Source organism: Pan paniscus, chromosome 10 (genome assembly GCF_029289425.2).
Source record: "Pan paniscus chromosome 10, NHGRI_mPanPan1-v2.0_pri, whole genome shotgun sequence".
NCBI classification, from domain to species: Eukaryota; Metazoa; Chordata; class Mammalia; order Primates; family Hominidae; genus Pan; species Pan paniscus.
In genome coordinates, this window is record NC_073259.2 from 6,357,726 (window position 1) to 6,378,247 (window position 20,522).

The following is a 20,522-nucleotide window of genomic DNA, read 5'->3' on the forward strand; positions in this document are numbered from 1 at the left end:
ACATTAGCCTTTGATCAGTTATCTGGATGAACTCTATAAACAGACATAGGACCATGAATTGTTTTTACTTTGAAGAGAGTTTTCCTGATCAAATACTAGTAGGAAGCCTTTGATGTATTATTATTTGAAGTATGTCTAAAAGATCACTCTTCCATAAGGAAACCCTTCCCCAAATTTATGCTTGCCATAGTGCCCAAAATAGCTGATTATTATGGAAAGATAACTCAGAATATCTCTACTCGGATTTATAAGAACCATTCAAAAGTGGTAGTTGCCTCTGAGAAGAGATCAGATATGAGTTACTTATGTTTAATTGTTAGCTGTTTGTATTGTCTGAGCTTTTTTGCTTTTTTGGAGGGGAGGAGCAGTGTTAAATCTTCATATTCGTACCACAGTTGTTTTACCAGATTAAGTAGTTGCCTTGTAAAAGAAAGTTAAATCAACACAGGTTAATGTTAGTGGTTACGTGTGAGGGGGAAATACAGTGAATAGAACAGAGTACCTTACTTGGTTTAGGAACTGAGGTTTTAGTTGCCCTATTGTTTCGTTGTTTGTTATAAGGAGTGAAGGTATACCTACCCTTCGAGTTTCTGCAGAAATGGTGGTACCCACCCCTCAAGTATCTACAAAGATGGTAGGGAAATGCATAATGCAGATTTTACAGTTTGGTTAAGGCCAGTCCTGAGAGAATTCTTTCTTCCTCCTCTTCTCTACTTTTTTTAACAATGCCTTTTTTTTTTTTGGCGGGGGGTGGTGGTGGGGGGTGTTGTTTTCTTTCAATATACTACTGCTTAATTTACCTTTTTATTCTGTAGGTAGAGTCTGGGTATGTCTGTGAAGGTGATCACAAGACCATGGCTAAAGCTATCAAAGACAGAGTATCATTAATTAAGAGGAAACGAGAGCAGCGGCAGTTGGTACGGGAGGAGCAAGAAAAAAAAAGGCAGGAAGAGAGCAGTCTCAAACAGCAGGTAGAACAATCCAGTGCTTCCCAGACAGGAATCAAGCAGCTCCCTTCTGCTAGCACCGGCATACCTACTGCTTCTACCACTTCAGCTTCAGTTTCTACACAAGTAGAACCTGAAGAACCTGAGGCAGATCAACATCAACAACTACAGTACCAGCAACCCAGTATATCTGTGTTATGTACGTATCTTGGGAAGTGGATAGATAGGCTAATGATTCTCCTAATTGGTTTTTTTAGCTTCTTGTTATTTTGCACTGGCTTTTTGGTTTTGAATTATGAATCCTACTATTATACAAAATTTGAAATGGTTGTCGTCTAGCTTCTCTTTATTCTTATATCTGTGACTAGGAGAATAGAAGGATGGGGTGGTAAGGAAATGTGATTAGGATACAAAATAATTTTATAAGCTTCAACATCTTGGAGGTTTCAATTTGTAGATTTCTACTTTTCACAATTTATTTAAATAAAATAGAATTAATAATGAAGAATGAACAAGCTTGGCTACTGAAATTGAACCCATCAGTCTGGTTGAGCTCTTTTAGCAAAGCTGAATGGTATATAGACTAAAAACTAATGAGAACACTGGTTATTAATTTAATTACTTGTTTAATACTGAGAACCTCCTGGCCTCCATAATTAAGACTTTGAAAGCTGTGTCAAATTTAAGGCTTATAGTGTTTCATGCTGTTTCCCTTACTCCTCAGGTGGTAAGATTCTGTGATAGCCATATGGATTCCTCATTTAAATATAGAAATCTACTGAATATGGCTACAATTCATTTTTTATTTAGTTCAAATCTGTGCAAGGAATAACTAGTTACCCCTAATATAATGGGTCTAAATATGAGAAAATGTGAACCTCCATTTTGTGATTTGTCTTTCTCTCTCTCTTTTTTTTGGTGATTCATTTTTCCTTCAGCTGATGGGACGGTTGACAGTGGTCAGGGATCCTCTGTCTTCACAGAATCTCGAGTGAGCAGCCAACAGACAGTTTCATATGGTTCCCAACATGAACAGGCACATTCTACAGGCACAGTCCCAGGGCATATACCTTCTACTGTCCAAGCACAATCTCAGCCCCATGGGGTATATCCACCCTCAAGTGTGGTAAGTAAATGCTTAAGAGCATGTAATACTACAATGAGAGCCAGTGGATAGTCTGCTAAATTAAAATTCTTTGTACAAACCAAGTAGCAGTATGAGTCTGAAGTAGAAAATATAAAATGCTGTATCTCTAAAGCCTTATTATAGAGTTAGAGTAGTCCTGGTAGAGTAGGATATAGACATTAATGTGTGGGCATTAGCTGAACTGCCTACATGAAGCAGCTATGTGCAAGATTTAGATTAGTCTGCATTTTTACTAAAGGGAACGCTCTCTTTAGCACTTAAGATGTTGAAACTATTCACAGCAACAAAAGCTGGACATACAAATGTTTTGCGGGTGGGGCAAGGAGAGTTTTTCAAAAGCTTGTTAAAATGATTACTAAGTATTTCCTGTAAGATTCCCTATTGTACAAAACACAGGTAAGACCTTCAAACCATTACAGAATGCTGCATGTGAGTACTCTAGATTGAGGGAATCCTTTATTTGAATGACTGTTTAATTTAGCGCTTGTGTTGAGTTAATCATCAGTTGCTGTGTGTGTTCCTGCCTTTTAAAGTCTGTGTTGGACACAAGTTCCTTCCCCAGTATATGTTCTTTTGCTTTTTCCCTTTAGTTGGTAACTGTTTTATTACTGATTTATTTTCAGAATCAACTTATAGAAATTATTTCCTGAAACATTTTATGCTTGTATACACATACACACACACAATTATCCTATGTTTTACATTAGACACTCTTGTTTCTCATGTAGAGAATGTTAAAGTAGATCATCAGATAATACCCCATTTCTTTTGTTGACCTCAGAGGAAAATAAAATACGTCATCTGCCTCTGAAAGGTATTAGAAAATAAGTAACTTGTCACTGTACAGCACTTGTTTAGTGAGATCTTTAAGCAGACAGATTTTCCCCTTCTCAGAAAGCTTTTAATCTAAACTTTGTGGAATTCTTGCTCTTCTTTAAATGAAAATCTTTCTCTGTTAAGAAAATATTTCTGCTTGTTCTGATTTTTTATCCTACAGCTTGGAATAAAAGATGTTCATTTGTTTCAGAGTCCGTTTAATCCTGCTTTGGCTAGGTCTCAAAATGGATGGCCACAGTAACACAAATAAAAAACAACTAATATGCTAACTTTTTAAAACAATCTACTTTCTGTCTTTAAAATAATTAAGTGAGGGTAGAATAGAAGAACTTTATAAAGACTGCACAGAAAATATATTTCTGTGTTCTGACAAATATTACTTGTCAGCATTTCTTGTCAGTTTCTACCTTTAATTGATTTTTTTCTGGATTATTATAACTAGATTTTGCTAAAACTTTTTTTTTTTAATTTTCTCTTGTCTATACTCATCATGGGGGAGCATTAGGTCTCTATTTTAGAAAGCAAGCAGAATGACATGAAGATATTATCTGAGCCATTAATCTAGCTATATTTATTGATGCTCTAAAAGCAGACGTTCTTGCTTTTTAATGACAATATTCTATGGAGGTATTATGAAGAATTATTAAATATTGAGAATTTAAAAATTTGTCTAATTCTATTCTTGTCTCATTTCAGGAATGTGGCTTACAATAATATGGACAAATTATAAGTGAAATTTTAAAAATTAGAATAAAAGAAATAAGGCTAGAGAGAAATCAAAACAGGAATGAAACTAAATAATCATATGATGATATGTAAATACTTGCTATTGGTGGGCCACAGATTTGGCCCAAAGCATTCTACACAGCCAAGTTTTGGAAATGAAAACATAGTTTCATAGTTCACAACATCTAAAAGGAAAATAACAGTCTTATTCAAGACAACCTTTATAGTATTGATCATACTGCCTTATAGCTATATTAAACCCTGTGCCTGAACATTTTTTTAAGTTTTTTGTTTTTGTTTTTGTTTTTGTTTTTTGACAGCGTCTCACTCTGTCTCCCAGGTGGGAATACAGTGGCGTGATCTTGGCTTACTGCAACTTTCACCTCCTGGGTTCAAGTGATTCTCCTGCCTCAGCCTCCCCAATAGCTAAGATTACAGGCACCCATCACCACGCCCAGCTAATTTTTGTATTTTTTTTAGTAGAGACACAGTTTCACCGTGTTGGCTAGGCTGGTCTTGAACTCTTGACCTCAAGTGATCCACCTGCCTCGGCCTCCCAAAGTGCCGGGATTACAGGTGTGAGCCACCATGCCCGGCCTAAATTATTATTTAGAGATTCAGATTGAAGATATTCTCCCATTGATTACTTTGTAAAAGTACAAAATATTTCCTATATCCAGTTGTGAATTTCTTCTAGAAAGCTAAACTTTTTCCTAGTAGATCATGACTTTTTTACCTTTAAAAATAAAGAGTGGCAAGTATAAGAAATACTGTGAGCCAACAACTTTCCATCTCATGTCTTCTAAAATAGAAATGAGAATCTTTTTCTGAGGTTTCCAGAGCTCTTGCAAAATAATCCAATCTTAAAATTCTCTGTATCTTTTAATGTACTTTAAACTAATAGAATTCATTCTTGTTGAATCTTAAGTTTGCCAAAGTTGCAAGCTAATATTCATTGTTTTCCCTGTCTGCACCCTTCAGTCAGTTGGTCATTCTTAAATTCATACACTTGTAACACTTGGTGTTATTTCAGAATATTTAGCATGATAATTGATCATTATCATGATTATTCATTAAAAAAACTTGTACTTGACTGACAACGCAGAATAGTTGTGAATAGTTGTGATCTGTCAGATGTGCTATGTTGAGTTATAGCTCTCCTCAAAAAAAAACTGACTTTGTGGAATTGGGAGAGGATGGAACATTTCTTCATGCAACTATGCCCTGTTATCATTGTACTTTTGTTTATTTTGTTTTCAAAGTACTGTGTTTTTCATGTGTGTGTTTGTTTTCTGTTTAGCCTCGTCGTGGCCGTAGCATGTCGGTTTGTGTTCCCCATCTTTCTGCTGTTCCCTCTCTGTCCCGCATCTCTCCCAGTGCTCCTTCCACCCCACCACCAGTGCTGTCTGCACCTCTTTCTCCTTCCCTCCTTCGGACTGCCCCTGAGGAAACTTTTGCCGAAAAGCTTTCTAAAGCATTGGAGAGTGTCCTGCCTATGCACTCTGCCTCTCAGCGCAAGCACCGACGCTCCAGCCTGCCTTCCCTCTTTGTCAGTACTGTATGTAACTGTAAACTTCTGACAAATGAACAATTATTACCAATGAATACATCCAGGCAACAAGAATTTTAATTAAAATTGAATAAAGAACAGGACTAAACTTGGTTATATTATGCTTCTAGGATACCAGTTATTCCTATAGGAAACTTTTTTGTAATAAGGCTTTAAGGGGGAATAAAAAGCAAGGAGGTAATGAGAGAGAATACCTATAATGTCCTTGGCACATACCAGCATGTGTCCAATAAAATTTACCTTTTATTATATCTTCCTGTTTCCTATCGACATAAAATTCTTTCATTTTCATATTCTAGTTTTAAAAGCATTAATTTTAAAGTTATTGCCTTAATCAAAAGCAAATTTTATCAAACATTACCCAAACATTTTTTCTCCTCACTTTATTCTAAGGAGACACTAATAAAACTGGATGAGTCCTTTTTTTTTTTTTTAATAACCTTAGTCAGCAAAGAATAACCTTGGAGTGAACATTTATTTTAATTTAATCATTTATGTAAGATGATGTATCAGCAAACCAAAGAACTGCATAATGTTCCCCCATGGAAGTATTTTTTCCTTAGGTTTCAACCTAAGGTGGGACTGTAGCTCTAATGAATGCATTAGATGCATATATAGTATGTATGACTTTCTTTGGCTCCATTAATGTTTATAAAAGATCTATCTTATAAAATTATTTTAAGCATGTGGGTCCTTGCTGCTGCTTTTCCAAATAAAGAATATAGTTAACTTTCTGAACTAGCAACCCCAGAATTTTCAGATTTTTACTTAGGAGAATGAAGAACTGTACAGTGTTATGGCTTTGAGACATACCGTGAGTAAATAACAATAAAATGAGCATTCTGACTGAAAATAGAAATCCTCGTTTAGCTGTTGTGAACAGTTGATCTGCTTTGCCAGCTCGATAAGGATCTTCCCTATGGAAGAATGAAACTGAATTCTTTTAAAAAGGGGAGGCTGTGATAGTGAATTCTTACTATTATTTACTTATTTATTTATGTTTTGGAGATGGAATCTCGCTCTGTCGCCAGGCTGGAGTGCAGTGGCACGATCTCGACTCACGGCAACCTCCGCCTCCTGGGTTCAAGTGATTCTCCTGCCTCAGCCTCCCGAGTAGCTAGGACTACAGGCGCGTGCCACCACACCCAGCTAATTTTTGTATTTTAGTAGAGATGGGTTTCACCATGTTTGGCCAGGATGGTCTCGATCTCCTGACCTTGTGATCCACCCCCTTCAGCCTCCCACAGTGCTGGGATTACAGGCGTGAGCCACCGCGCCCAGCGGGTAGTGAATTATTATAGTGTATATTGTTTGCATTTGGCAAGCTGTGTTTCTAAATTTAGTCTTAAATCTAGAACTGCTTCTAGAATAAAAAGTGCTATCAAATAAAATTGGCTGTCATTTATATTACCCTTTTCAGTTGATTAGAACACCAGGATGTCAGAATCAGAAAATTCATGGTTACGGCCGGGCTCAGTGGCTCACGCCTGTAATCCTAGCACTTTGGGAGGCCGAAGTGAGCAGATCACCTGAGGTCAGGAGTTCGAGACCAGCCTGGCCAACATGGCGAAATGTGTCTCTACTAAAAATACAAAAATTAGCTGGGCGTGGTGGCGCACGCGTGTAGTCCCAGCTACTTGGGAGGCTGAGGCAGGAGAATCCCTTGAACCCAGGAAGCGGAGGTTGCAGTAAGCCAAGATTGTCACTGCACTCCAGCCTGGGCGAAAGAGGAAGACTCCATCTCAAAAAAAAGAAAAAAGAAATTTCATGGTTATTTATGAACTCTTAATAACTTATTTATGATCAGAAAAATGGACATGTTGTGATTTAACTCTGTAACATGTTTCATGTAGTAAAAATATAATAAAACTATTAATCATCTAGTTTGGGAGAGATAGGAGAAAGACATTACTGTCAGTAGTCAAATTATATATCTTTTACTATCCATCAAAAATCTCTTCTGATTTCTGGTTAGAAGGCATACTATTAATTGATAAGAAAATAAAACTGAAGGCCTCTAACATATCACAGGGTAATAAGAATATAGGGAAAGTTAGCTCAATAGTTTAAATTAAAGCACATTTCTTACAGTATAGAACTAGTCGGGCTTTTATGCCTTGTTTTAGTTCTTACTCTTCCTTTAACTCTTTTTCTGTTGATGTAATTTACATTAATGCTTAAGAGTGAACTTTTTAAGTGTGGGTAAAAACGAAATAATTACTTACAAAGTTTAATTCTTCCATTTCCTTTGAGAGAGGAAAGTTATGGAAAAGCAGCTCTTATCTAAAGCAAAGAGCCCACAGATTGATTTCATTGGCCCTGGATGTATTTAATGGGTTTTTACTATGCACATAATTTCAAGAAGCATTGTTATTTATTTATTAATTATAAATTTAGTGTAACCATTTCATAGGGTTACACAGAACTACCCAGTTGTGCATGTCTGATGTAATTTCACATATGAATGTATGAATTACTTGTCTTATTCATGTTGATACAGCCTCAGTCCATGGCGCATCCGTGTGGGGGGACCCCAACATACCCAGAATCACAGATATTTTTCCCAACTATTCATGAACGTCCAGTTTCTTTTTCACCACCTCCCACCTGCCCACCGAAAGTAGCCATTTCCCAGCGGCGTAAGAGCACCTCCTTCCTGGAAGCCCAAACTCACCACTTCCAACCCCTGCTGAGGACTGTTGGCCAAAGTCTTCTTCCACCTGGTGGCAGCCCAACTAACTGGACACCAGAGGCCGTAGTTATGTTGGGTACTACAGCCAGTAGAGTAACTGGAGAGTCATGTGAGATACAGGTCCATCCTATGTTTGAACCATCTCAAGTTTACAGTGACTATAGACCTGGACTAGTACTTCCAGAAGAAGCTCACTATTTTATTCCTCAGGAAGCAGTGTATGTAGCTGGGGTACATTACCAGGCCCGGGTGGCAGAACAGTATGAGGGCATTCCATACAACTCATCAGTACTGTCAAGTCCTATGAAACAGATACCTGAACAGAAGCCAGCACAAGGGGGCCCTACTTCAAGTTCTGTCTTTGAATTTCCATCTGGACAGGCTTTCCTGGTAGGACACCTTCAGAATCTAAGATTAGATTCTGGATTGAGTCCGGGATCTCCCCTCTCTAGTATTTCTGCACCTATCAGTACAGATGCTACACGTTTGAAATTTCACCCTGTCTTTGTTCCTCATTCTGCGCCTGCTGTGTTAACTCATAACAATGAGAGCAGAAGCAACTGTGTATTTGAATTTCATGTTCACACACCAAGCTCCTCTTCAGGAGAAGGAGGTGGAATTTTACCTCAGCGTGTTTACCGAAATCGGCAGGTTGCAGTGGACTTGAATCAAGAAGAACTGCCTCCTCAATCAGTTGGATTACATGGCTACTTGCAGCCTGTGACTGAAGAAAAGCATAATTACCATGCCCCAGAATTGACCGTTTCTGTGGTAGAGCCTATCGGACAGAACTGGCCAATAGGAAGCCCAGAATATTCCAGTGATTCCTCACAAATCACTTCTTCAGACCCCAGTGATTTTCAGTCACCTCCCCCTACAGGGGGAGCAGCTGCACCTTTTGGCTCTGACGTCTCAATGCCCTTTATCCATCTGCCTCAGACAGTGTTACAAGAATCCCCACTTTTCTTCTGTTTCCCCCAAGGAACCACATCTCAGCAGGTCTTAACTGCCTCATTTTCTTCAGGAGGATCTGCACTTCATCCACAGGTTATAGGAAAACTTCCACAATTATTTTAAACTACCCTACTTTGCACCATAACATTTAAGTTTTCTATTCCTCATTTCCCTGAATCATGGATTTTGGAGAAATATTGTTTAATTTTATCAGTAGAGTTTCCCCATCTTTGGGGGGTTGTGAACTACATATATGTATTTAAAAACAAAATATGAGAGAAGCTACCTGATTTACCTATTATATGTGAAAACCGGTGGAAAAAACACAAAAACTAGAATTTTAGTCGTTCATCACAATCACGACTTCTATCCTATGCACGTTATTTTCAACCAGTAGTGAAAATGCAAGTGTATGTAATGTATGGTTGACCCAGCATTATTTAGGAATACAAATCTTAACTATTACTTTCTTCCTCCAAACAAGTTTTTAAAAAATAGGATAAATTTTTTTTCTATAAAATATAAAACATGGAAAATAGGGAATGCTGTTTTTGGAGTAATATTAATAATACACAGAATTTTCATTAGTGTCGAAGGATCTAAAAAGACAAAGTATATCATGGGAATAAAAAAAGATAGAAAAGGAAACAGTTTAGGAATTTGCCTTAACAAATGAAAATGCCTTTTTAAAATGGCATCAGTCAAGCAAGTTGCTGTGTATTATTATATGTCCAAATAAAATGCTAATTCATAAAATTAAGGACTGGTTCTAATTTTTAGCAACTAACAATCTAGTGAGTGGTGGGCTTTTTTTTTTGTTATAAGAATTTGTGATATGTTGCAAGCTAAGGAACAGTAGACATCTTAGGCCTTGTATTTTCCTCAACAAATTTAATTTTAGTTATTTATGTGTATGAGCATATACACACTTAGCAAATAAAGACAATGTAATGAATGTAATAGAATTCAAAAGTACAGTCAGTGTTTACTGTTTCATATATTCATTTGGTATATTTTATCAAATGTGTACATCTTATAAAATCTACATAGAAGACTATGCAGTTATATATTGAAGACATTTGGATATCCTACATAAAGTACTATGTGTTGTTCTTCCTACTTTCTTCCTATGTTCTTCCCTCATCAGGAGCATAAACAACTCCCAAAATGTGCACAAATTATCAATTATTTAGAGTTGTACTAAGACACAAAAAGATCCAGAAGCTTGACAGCTATACATGGGCATGCAGTATATTCACATCAGTATTCAAGTTGCAGCCCCTATTGTAAATATTAATGTATTGCCAGTAATTATCCTTTAGACTTTCCAAAGTAAAAAATACCAGGTAGTTAATTTATAGACATACTACAGAAGGAATCAATACTTATAATAGTTAAGCTGCAGTGGAATGTGATATTATATCCATGTAAGCTTTAAGGAACCCCTTGTAAACTGAAATGGAATGACAAAAGTGGTAGCCTTTTCATTTCGTTAACATACCTTTATATAGTCCTGCATCATTTCTCACTTTCTAGTGAGAAACACTGTAGTTGGGGTTTCTCAGACTCAACACTGTTGACATCTGAGGTTGGATAATTCTTTGTTGTGGTGGGCTGTTCTGTGTATTGTAGGCTATTTAGAACATCCTTGGTTTATACCTCCTAAATACTAGTAGCAGCAATCTCCCTCAGTTGTGACAACCAGAAATGTCTCCACATATTGCCAGGTGCCCCCCTGGGGGTGGCAGGATTGCTCCTGGATAGCAATGATCGCCCTAGGTACTTGGCGGTTGATGATAACAGATTTTTTGATACTTTTGATAAAAGTCATTGTGGCACTACAAGAAGTATTACCAAATTAGCATTACCAAATACCTTTAATTCTTCAGATAAATTTCAGATTGATAGTATTAATACTTTGTTCCTGATTATTGTATTTCTAATAACAAATTTTATTATGAATCTGACTATTCTAGCCAGCTAAAATTACAGCCTGAGCAGCATTGACAGCTTAGGTTTTCACTGTCAGTGGGTTTTGCATGGGTTGGGATCAGAACATGTTGTGTGGTATGATCCTTCTCTAAATTTTTCTTACAAAAGATGACCCAGAGGCCTCTCCCATACATAATCAGGTTAATGTTTCATTTTGATCAAGCAAACTCTGAGGAGATTAAATATTCATTGCAAAAGCCTGACCTCTATACACTTACTTTAGGCCTTCTCTAATTTGTTGTGTTCACTTCTTTCCTTCAGGCACAGGGGCAGAGCCAGGGTCAGCCATCCTCAAGTAGCTTAACAGGGGTTTCATCTTCCCAACCCATACAACATCCTCAGCAGGTGAGAACAATGCATTGCAACATTTTATGAATTAGCAGTGGCCAGAACACTATTTTAACTTTTGTGATTTGTTATATAAATGGCCTGCTAAGTTTTTGAAAGGAAAATTAAGAGGCATACCATGTCTTGTGTTCAGTAACAAAGAAAAAAAAAGAGACTTTTCTGTGTTTCAGAAAAATCTCTTTTGTTTAATATACTTTTGAACAATTTAGTAGACATACATTATTACTGATATAATTATCTTTTTAAAAGAGGATTCTACACCTTTTTTTTGAGACAAAGTCTCACTCTGTCACCCAGGCTGGAGTGCAGTGGTGCAATCTTAGCTCACTGCAACCACCGCCTCCCAGGTTCAAGCAATCCTCCTGCCTCAGCTTTCCATGTAGCTGGGACTACAGGTGCCTGCCACCACACTCAGCTAATTTTTGTATTTTTAGTAGAGACGGGGTTTCACCTTGCTGGCCAGGCTGGTCTCAAACTCCTGACCTCAGGTAATCCACCCTCCTCGGCTTCCCAAAGTGCTGGGATTACAGGCATGCGCCACCTCACCCAGCCTGGATTCTACACATAATTTACGGTACAAAGAATATGTCATTCCTTTTCTTTTTTTTTTTTTCCACTGCTTACAGCAGTGATTTGTCATTACCTTCATTGTGCTTGCCTCTACTAATCCTGCACTTCTTTTTAATTATTTCTAATCTGTAGAATGATGTGTCAGATTTTACGCTAAGAAGCATCTAATGAAAACCTAAGAACAATTACTTCAAGAACATTTACTTATTTATTTATTTTTATTTATTTATTTTGAGACAGCCTTGCTCTGTTGCCCAGGCTGGAGTGCAGTGGTGCAATCTTGGCTCACTGCAACTTCCATCTCCCAGGTTCAAGCTATTCTCACGCCTCAGCTGCCCGAGTAGCTGGGACTACAGGCGCGTGCCACTATGCCCAGCTAATTTTTGTATTATGTTCTACTTATGCCTGGCTAATTTAGTAGAGATGGGGTTTCACCATGTTGGCCAGGCTGGTCTTGAACTCCTGACCTCAAGTGATCCACCCACTTTGGCCTCCCAAAGTGCTGGGAGCCACTGTGCCCAGCCAGAATATTTTAACTTTTGTTTTGGGGGGCTTGTTCCAGAAAGTTCAAGTAATTCAAGAGATCAGTGTAATCCTGATACATCCAACAGTAAAACTGGTAATTCTAAAATTAAATATTTATAGTGCATCACTGGTATTAGTTAATAGTAATTATTTGCAAGGGAATAATGCATTTTTGGCATAACTGAATACTGATTAGCTAGTCTACATAAAATTTGTAGCCACTATGTGTGTAATGCAAACTTTCTAATGTTAGTTCCCCATGTGGGTTTTTTAATCAGCAAACTCTAAACTGGCTTCTGTTTCTATTAGTTTTTGGTTTTGAAACAAAGTTTTCAGTTCTTAATTACAAATGGCCCTTTTTCAGTCCGACATATGGTCATGTAGTCATTCGATACTGGTTTAAGATCAGGAGTTGCTTGTACAAGATGAAAATCACTTAAAGGCACTTTCTACAGAAACAGTTGATTAGTTTGTTTATACATGCATTCACTCCGTGAACTGAAGGGCTGGGACTTATATGCTTTGTTTTGCACCTGTCCTTTCTTCCAAACAAGACTGGTTAAATTCAAGTAAACATATTTTTGCCAACCTTAACAAAATCTGTTTTATTCTATTAACAGTTCCTAATTAGAATGCAAATTACAAGTCACATAAAGCTGGTTGAGAATGCAAGTACTGAGTACTAATCTCCTAACTTGCTTATCTTTGGATGTAGACGAACACCAATGAACTGAGCAAATTGTATGTGCTCTGTTTTTTCTTTTCCAAAGGAATTGGTTATCTGTCTTGTATTTGGGGATATGTATGTATACTTACTATCAAATGAAGAAGATAATAAAATAATTCATTGAGTTTCATGTTAAGAAAGAGTGTGAGAAAAGAAGAGAGCAGTACCATAAATGTCAGATTAAAAGAATTAGGTAGCTACCTCTCCAGGAGAAAAAAATATGGCTAAATGCTATCTCTACAGCAGAAACAAAAATTAATTTTTGTTTCAGTGATGTTTTTGTTTCAGATACTTTTATAGCATGTGTTGTAGAATCACAAAATTGAGCCCTCGATATATACAGGAAGTGTATTCAGTCTAGAATAATTAACTTCTCCAAAGTCACTTAGATAATAAGGGAGCTACAAATTATAACCCAGAATTCAAGATTCCTAGAATAGTATTGTTTCTTCCATTTTAAATAAAGTTCTACAGGGACTTAATGATTCTGCAAATGTACCTCAGAAGCTGTCTTTATTTGTTTTAATTATTGGAGTTCCACATTTGAAAAAAGAAAGGTTGAAAACTTTTTGTACTATATGGATAGTCTATTTTTAGACATGATTTTTGTTTTACGTACTTTCAGGTCCCAATCCCACCTTAGAGAACCATAGCTCTTGTTTTATTTTAGTGAGGAAAGAAATATACTTTTGCTAAAATTTACTTTATTTCATGTGTTTCTTGAACATAGTAAATGAGGAATTGCTTTTTTGTGTGTTTTTATAGGGTCTCGTATAGTGATATGCTAGATCTTAGCAAGGTACCAAAAATAGCTGCCTCCTGCTGAAAAGCTTTGTGACCACAAACAAAGTTGTGAACTTTGTCAGACACAGTGCCAGCTACTTGGAAGGCTGAGGCAGGAAGATCACTTGAGCCCAGGAGTTCAAGGCTACAGTGAACTATGATAGTGCCACCACACTCCAGCCTGGGCAACAGAGCATGACTCATCTCAAAAAAAAAAAGCACCGAAGTTGTGAACTACCTACCCTACTATCCATAAAGTCTGTTTGAACTGGTTTCATGAGGCAAGCTTGGGCAAAGCATGATGCTAAACTGTTAAGCTAGACCACCCCTGCCTGGCTGAAGTGCTGATTATTAGTCAGTGGGACTGCGCACAGCAGATCATCATGTACTTCTGGCATATCCAGAGGTGACACTTCTCCCCAGATGCTCTAAGATATAACATTAACCGTTAGCCATTGTAAACAACTGGTTTAGAGATCTCTTTAAGATGTTAATACAAGGGTTACTGTCATAGATGCTTCTCAGTTGTCTTAAGCAAAGAAATAATTTGTCCATAAAACTGCTCATTTTTGACAGTCCTTTCAGCTTTTTTTCCTAATTGAGTTCAGATACTGAAGGTCTACCGAGCTGGACCAGGTATGACTACTTTGAAAGAGTCTAAATAATATAGTAAATATATATGTAAATTTCTAAAAAACAAATAAGGATAATAGCTAATATTAAAGTGCTTTGTACATTGTACCTACATTCTCATTTAATCGTTTTAAGAACCCTATAAGTATAGATGCTATAATTATTTCCATTTTACTAATGGGAAAGCTGAGATCTGGAGAAGGTGAGTAGTTTACCCAAACTTACAGCTTATAAGAGGTAAAAACAGAATTTAAATCCAAATAATCTAATTCCACAGCTCACCATTTGACTACTACCCAATTATGTCCAAAAAAAGGGAAGAAATTAACATCTCTCCCCAGCAGGAAAGGGAATATCAGGAAGACCTTAGGAAAAAGGAGGCATTTGAAATGGACTTTGATTATAAGTTAGATGTAGAAATAAAGAATATTCCAGGCCAGAAGATAAAAAAATTATATTGTGAGCAATGTGAAAGGCCCTAAGATAGAAAAATAGGGGACAAAAACAAATGTGCCTTTAGTTTGGTTTAACTAGAGCATAGATATGTGAAGGTATAAGTTCAGGAAAGAGTTGATAGAGTCTAAATTTTGATATGAGCATAATTTTGAATTAAGGAGGATGTATTGGGGGCTGGGAGCATATGATTACCATATGCCCAAAGATAACATGGGAATTCTTCCTCAAATTTATCTGTTAGAAAAGAGGGGAATCACCATGTATTCAGACCTTTATCGTACTCTCATATTACAGGGTTTTCACTGTCCTTTACTTTGAACAACAACAAACCAAAAAAGGTTAATGAAATAAAATGAAACAGGTGAGAACAAATGTGCCTGCAAAGACTTTAGCTCATGTAGTTAGAAATGTTTATTGAGAACATCAGACAGAATTTTTTTTAAGCAATAAACATAAATTTAGTCCTTATTCTCAGCAATATGACTTCACTATTCTGAGGACTGTATGTGGTTTTAAACAACTGGCTTAAAGATCTCTTTAAGATGTCAATATAAGGGTTACATGAATAAAAACCTAAAAGAGAAAGGAAAAAAAAATCTAGTTTTATTTTAATGTTATGTAAATAGGTGCTTTTCGCTGCACATTTTACCTGAAGACACAACTTAGAGGGAATGTGTTATGTTATGCCAGAAAACTGCAGGAGCGTTCATAATTTAGCTTCAGTGAAGGTAAAGATGCTGGTGTCTTTACCTATGTAGAGTTTGGGGGAGAGGGAGCAGTATTTCTGAATTAATATATTTAATATGCAATCTTATTTAGGTGTGTAAATTAATGAGTTAGATAATTATAGATATTCACATTCCTTAAAGTTAAATATGTTCAAGTTGGCAAATAAAAAAGGTTTTCTGGTTTTTTAGTTCCTTTTTCTCAGGTGGGAAATTAACAAATTTGTCTTATATTCAGAGCACCTTTAGAATTGGCTGCATGTGATTTATCTTAGTTTGCAGAAAATAAATTTCATGTAATTCAGCAGCCATTTCTGCTTTTTTAAAAGTTAAAATAAGAATACATTATCAGAGGCCGGGGCGCGGTGGCTCACGCCTGTAATCCCAGCACTTTGGGAGGCCGACGTGCGCGGATCACAAGGTCAGGAGATCAAGACCATCCTGGCTAACATGGTGAAACCCTGTCTCTACTAAAAACACAAAAAATTAGCCGGGCGTGGTGGCAGGCGCCTGTAGTCCCAGCTACTCAGGAGGCTGAGGCAGGAAATGGCATGAACCTGGGAGGCGGAACTTGCAGTGAGCCAAGATCGCGCCACTGCACTCCAGCCTGGGCAACGGAGCGAGACTCCGTGTCAAAAAAAAAAGAATACATTATCAGAAATAATTAAATAGGAATAAACCAAACATGACTGCTGTTGCCATTATATTTTAGCATTCTTTTGGTGATTTTAATTGATATAAATATAAGAAGAGCAAAAATATTATTTGTAGATTATCACCTAACAAAATCTAAGACACTTATCAAGGTGGCAAGATACATAATAATGTACAAATAAATAGCTTATCTTTATACCAGCAGTAACCAATTAGTCGTATGGGTATACCAGCACATACGTAAAAGGCTGTTGGTTGCAGCATTATTTTAAGTAGCAAAAATGAAACAACCAAAGTGTTTATCATTAGGAGACTGATGACATTTAGAAATTAAAGTAGTATGCTATAGAACACTATGTATAGGAAAGGCATGTTTTTGTTTTGTTTATTTTAACAAAAAAAGAAAACTATGTGAAAATGGCCACTTACGCATAGAAAAAAATCCATGAAGGTTATGCACCAAACGACTAATAGTGGTTACCTCTGGAGAATAGGATTAGGGGTATTTTCATTAACTTTATAATATGATGTACTAGTTAAAATTTTTATTACAAGCAGATGTTGTATTAAAGAAAAAATATAAATTAGGTATTAGAAGATCTTGAAAGTCAGTCCTAAACTTCAATTTTTTTTTTTTTTTTGGAGACAGAGTTTCGATCTTGTTGCCCATGCTGGAGTGCAATGGCACAATCTCGGCTCACTGCAACCTCCGCCTCCCAGGTTCAAGCAATTCTCCTGCCTCAGCCTGCTGAGTAGCTGGGATTATAGATATGTGCCACCACGCCCGGCTAATTTTTTGCAATTTTAGTAGAGATGGGGTTTCTCCATGTTGGTCAGGCTGGTCTTGAACTCTGGACTGCAGGTGATCTGCCCACCTCGGCCTCCCAAAGTGCTGGGATTACAGGCGTGAGCCACTGCGCCCAGCCTCAAGTTTTTATTTGTTAGACAGAAGGGGCAGTACTCTAGGGGTCATAGTCCTGTTTTGTTTGGTTTTGTTTGCTTGATTTATTACAGAATTTAGTATTTGAGTACAGTTATGTTCCATGCATTAAATTAGGTGTATAATTACGCACCATGCATTAAATTATACTTGAGTCCCTAGTACATAGTAGATTCCCAGGTGTCATTCCCTTTGCCCCACTTTGAGTTAAAAAATAATGTCCTTGTTTCAAAAAGAGAAACTTCATTTTTGTAATAAAATAAGCAATCTAAGGCATTAACAGCTAGTGAATATTAAAGCTAAAATTTGAAAATGTCTGTTATTCCAAATCCAGTGCTTTCCTCACTATTTTGTAGCTATAATCAAAGCTATTCTTCAAACATATTAATTATACAGTTGATAAAATAGGGTAAGGAAAAAAGATTAAAGGAAGCCATTGGATCTATCTGATATAGGTGCCAAAGTGAGAGCTGATGCCAAGAGATAGGGAAAAGGGAATGGCAGGGATGGGATGGGGAAAGGAACTGTCTGGATATGTTATGTAAATGTCTTTGTAAAGCCCTGTTGTTGGGGTGAGGGAGATAATTGGGTGAAGAGCCAATGGTAACTCGAGTATTAAAAGATTGGTTAATTTTTCCTGGTGGCACCATCACAAAGAACATCAGAGGGAAAACAAATATATAATGGAAATTGATGAATTTGGGTTTGTGCATGTCTTGATTACTAAAATCATCATTATTTACAGACACTGAAGGCTTTAGGTAGACATGCTTCCCTAGAAACATGCTGTTATTGATTTGAAATAAAACTGAATCATTGTATTTTATTCTTAGCAGCAGGGAATACAGCAGACAGCCCCTCCTCAACAGACAGTGCAGTATTCACTTTCACAGACATCAACCTCCAGTGAGGCCACTACTGCACAGCCAGTGAGTCAACCTCAAGCTCCACAAGTCTTGCCTCAAGTATCAGCTGGAAAACAGGTAAACTTTTTTTTTTTTTTAAACAGGTAAACTCTTAATTTCTGAAAGGGTGCTAAAAGGGATTTCCATGTAACTTGTCCTTTCATGTGGATAGACTTCTACCTTTTCTTCTAAGGGTAACCAACCCTTGAAGTAGGTTAATCTCATTGCAGAAATGAAGTGAAGATCACCTCATTGGTGCATATGCATTATTTAATGTAAATGGGTACGTTACTGACAGCAGTGACAATCCAAAGTTTCACTTCTAGTCTTACCAGTCCAAAATCGATTTAACAGGTATTAGAAATAACAGGTTAAATAAAGGTGCTCTGGTAACTGAACCTATGACATTCCCTAGAATTGTGTCAGCTATGTCTGATATTCTAGGTTTGAAACTATGCTTTATTTTCATGTAGATTTCTGCACTGTTTACTGTGTGGAATGTTTTTTTTTCTTAAGTAGTCCTCCTAATCACTTGAGAAGTACCCTGTAGAAGTTATGCTTTTCTGAATGACCTTTGTTCAACTTTATTTTTGAGCACTGTTGTGCATGTATGTGCACAGTGTATTGTTACCCTAATATTTCATCACATCTGAGATGCTATCAACTTTAAAATGTACCACATTATCAGTTATAAGGTAGATCCCAATTTCTCACATGTTAAAATGATCAGGTAGTGGAGAGGGATGATTGCATCCTAGAATGAGTGAAATATGTGAATTATACCAATTTTTATTGAGCCATGTTGGACTTAAGAATTTTAGAAATAATATGAATGAAATCTTAATTCCACTGGGAAGGAATTCATTTGAATTTCAGTAACTACTGTAATAGCAGTCATAACTTTAGTGATAGCATTATGGTATATAAAATATATTCCAATAAGGCTGTAAAAAAAAAAAAAGCCAACCCCTTGTCTATGGAAGGGTCCTCTTCTATTGCCAAATGCTGAAGCATTAGCAAATATTTCTATGACAAAAGGTGTAGAACAGTAATAGTCTATTTAGCCTCTTTCTCTCCTGCTCTCCTTTCCATATTCTTATGTGGCATATTAACTTAACACTAATGTATGCAGGGTTTTGTTGGTTTGGTGTTTTTTTTGTTTTGTTTTTTCCTTCTTTTTGGCTAATACATAAATCTTGCTTTTGGCAGCCTTGCTATTTTTTTTTTTTTTTTTTTTTTAAAGCCTGTCTGTTTTGTTTTTCTTTACCTTCCCAGCTTCCAGTTTCCCAGCCAGTACCAACTATCCAAGGCGAACCTCAGATCCCAGTTGCGACACAACCCTCGGTTGTTCCAGTCCACTCTGGTGCTCATTTCCTTCCAGTGGGACAGCCGCTCCCTACTCCCTTGCTCCCTCAGTACCCTGTCTCTCAAATTCCCATATCAACTCCTCATGTGTCTACGGCTCAGACAGGTTTCTCATCCCTTCCCATCACAATGGCAGCTGGCATTACTCAGCCTCTGCTCACGTTGGCTTCATCTGCTACAACAGCTGCGATCCCGGGGGTATCAACTGTGGTTCCTAGTCAGCTTCCAACCCTTCTGCAGCCTGTGACTCAGCTGCCAAGTCAGGTTCACCCACAGCTCCTACAACCAGCAGTTCAGTCCATGGGAATACCAGCTAACCTTGGACAAGCTGCTGAGGTTCCACTTTCCTCTGGAGATGTTCTGTACCAGGTATTGTGTTAGTTAGCAAAAGAGGGCACCACAGAGTTTGATCCTAGTAGATCATCAGGAACATGGAAATCTAATAGTTGAGTGTCAGAATAACTAGCAATAACATGTCAACTAGAGAAGCAAAATAGTAAAATTCTGAGAAAGGATTGGATAATGATGTTCAGTGATTCCTGATCCATTTTTCTCAAGACACTTCTTCAGAGAAAAATGGTTCTCTCAGTATTCACTGTAAGCTGATTGAATGCTAGATGTGGTTAATAGTACACCTGGCAACTTTTACATATATGGGTAGAATAAATAGAATAGCCAACATGGTATCAACAAAAAGCTTCAGGGTTTAGATTGGGAAAATTAGCATTTCATGATATGACTGTTATGTGGAAGAATTTTTGCATTTTTCCATTTAAGATTGGCTAGGAAGAAATTGTGTTCCTCCTATTTAAATCATCTCTAGGTGAAGATAACCAACAATAAAGTAGTATTGTAGAGTCCTGTCTCTTCTGTTGGAACCAGTCTACTACTTCATTTCAAGAATGTGGTCTTTATATGCCCTTTAGATTATTAGAAAGAGATTGGCTACTATTCTTTGCTGTGTGCTTCTTTTTTTTTTTTTTGCATGTCTTGCTGTTTTGCTAATTTATTGACCCCCAACCTGCT

At 37.1% G+C, this 20,522-nt stretch overlaps 1 protein-coding gene across 42 annotated transcripts in view; it reads left to right on the top strand.

The window, feature by feature from the left end:
• The window catches only part of WNK1 (WNK lysine deficient protein kinase 1), a 161,835-nt gene that overhangs the window by 110,538 nt on the left and 30,775 nt on the right, over window positions 1-20,522 (top strand). For 10 of the 42 annotated variants that reach the window (XM_034935104.3, XM_034935107.3, XM_034935109.3 and 7 more), the window contains exons 7-12: window positions 816-1,146; window positions 1,886-2,073; window positions 7,728-8,966; window positions 11,127-11,210; window positions 18,060-18,209; window positions 19,407-19,865. In XM_034935104.3, coding sequence (XP_034790995.2) covers window positions 816-1,146; window positions 1,886-2,073; window positions 7,728-8,966; window positions 11,127-11,210; window positions 18,060-18,209; window positions 19,407-19,865 — 2,451 coding nt within the window. The remainder of the gene's footprint in view (window positions 1-815; window positions 1,147-1,885; window positions 2,074-7,727; window positions 8,967-11,126; window positions 11,211-18,059; window positions 18,210-19,406; window positions 19,866-20,522) is intronic. The other 32 variants (XM_055095219.2, XM_055095221.2, XM_063593265.1 and 29 more) reach the window with 11 other exon arrangements.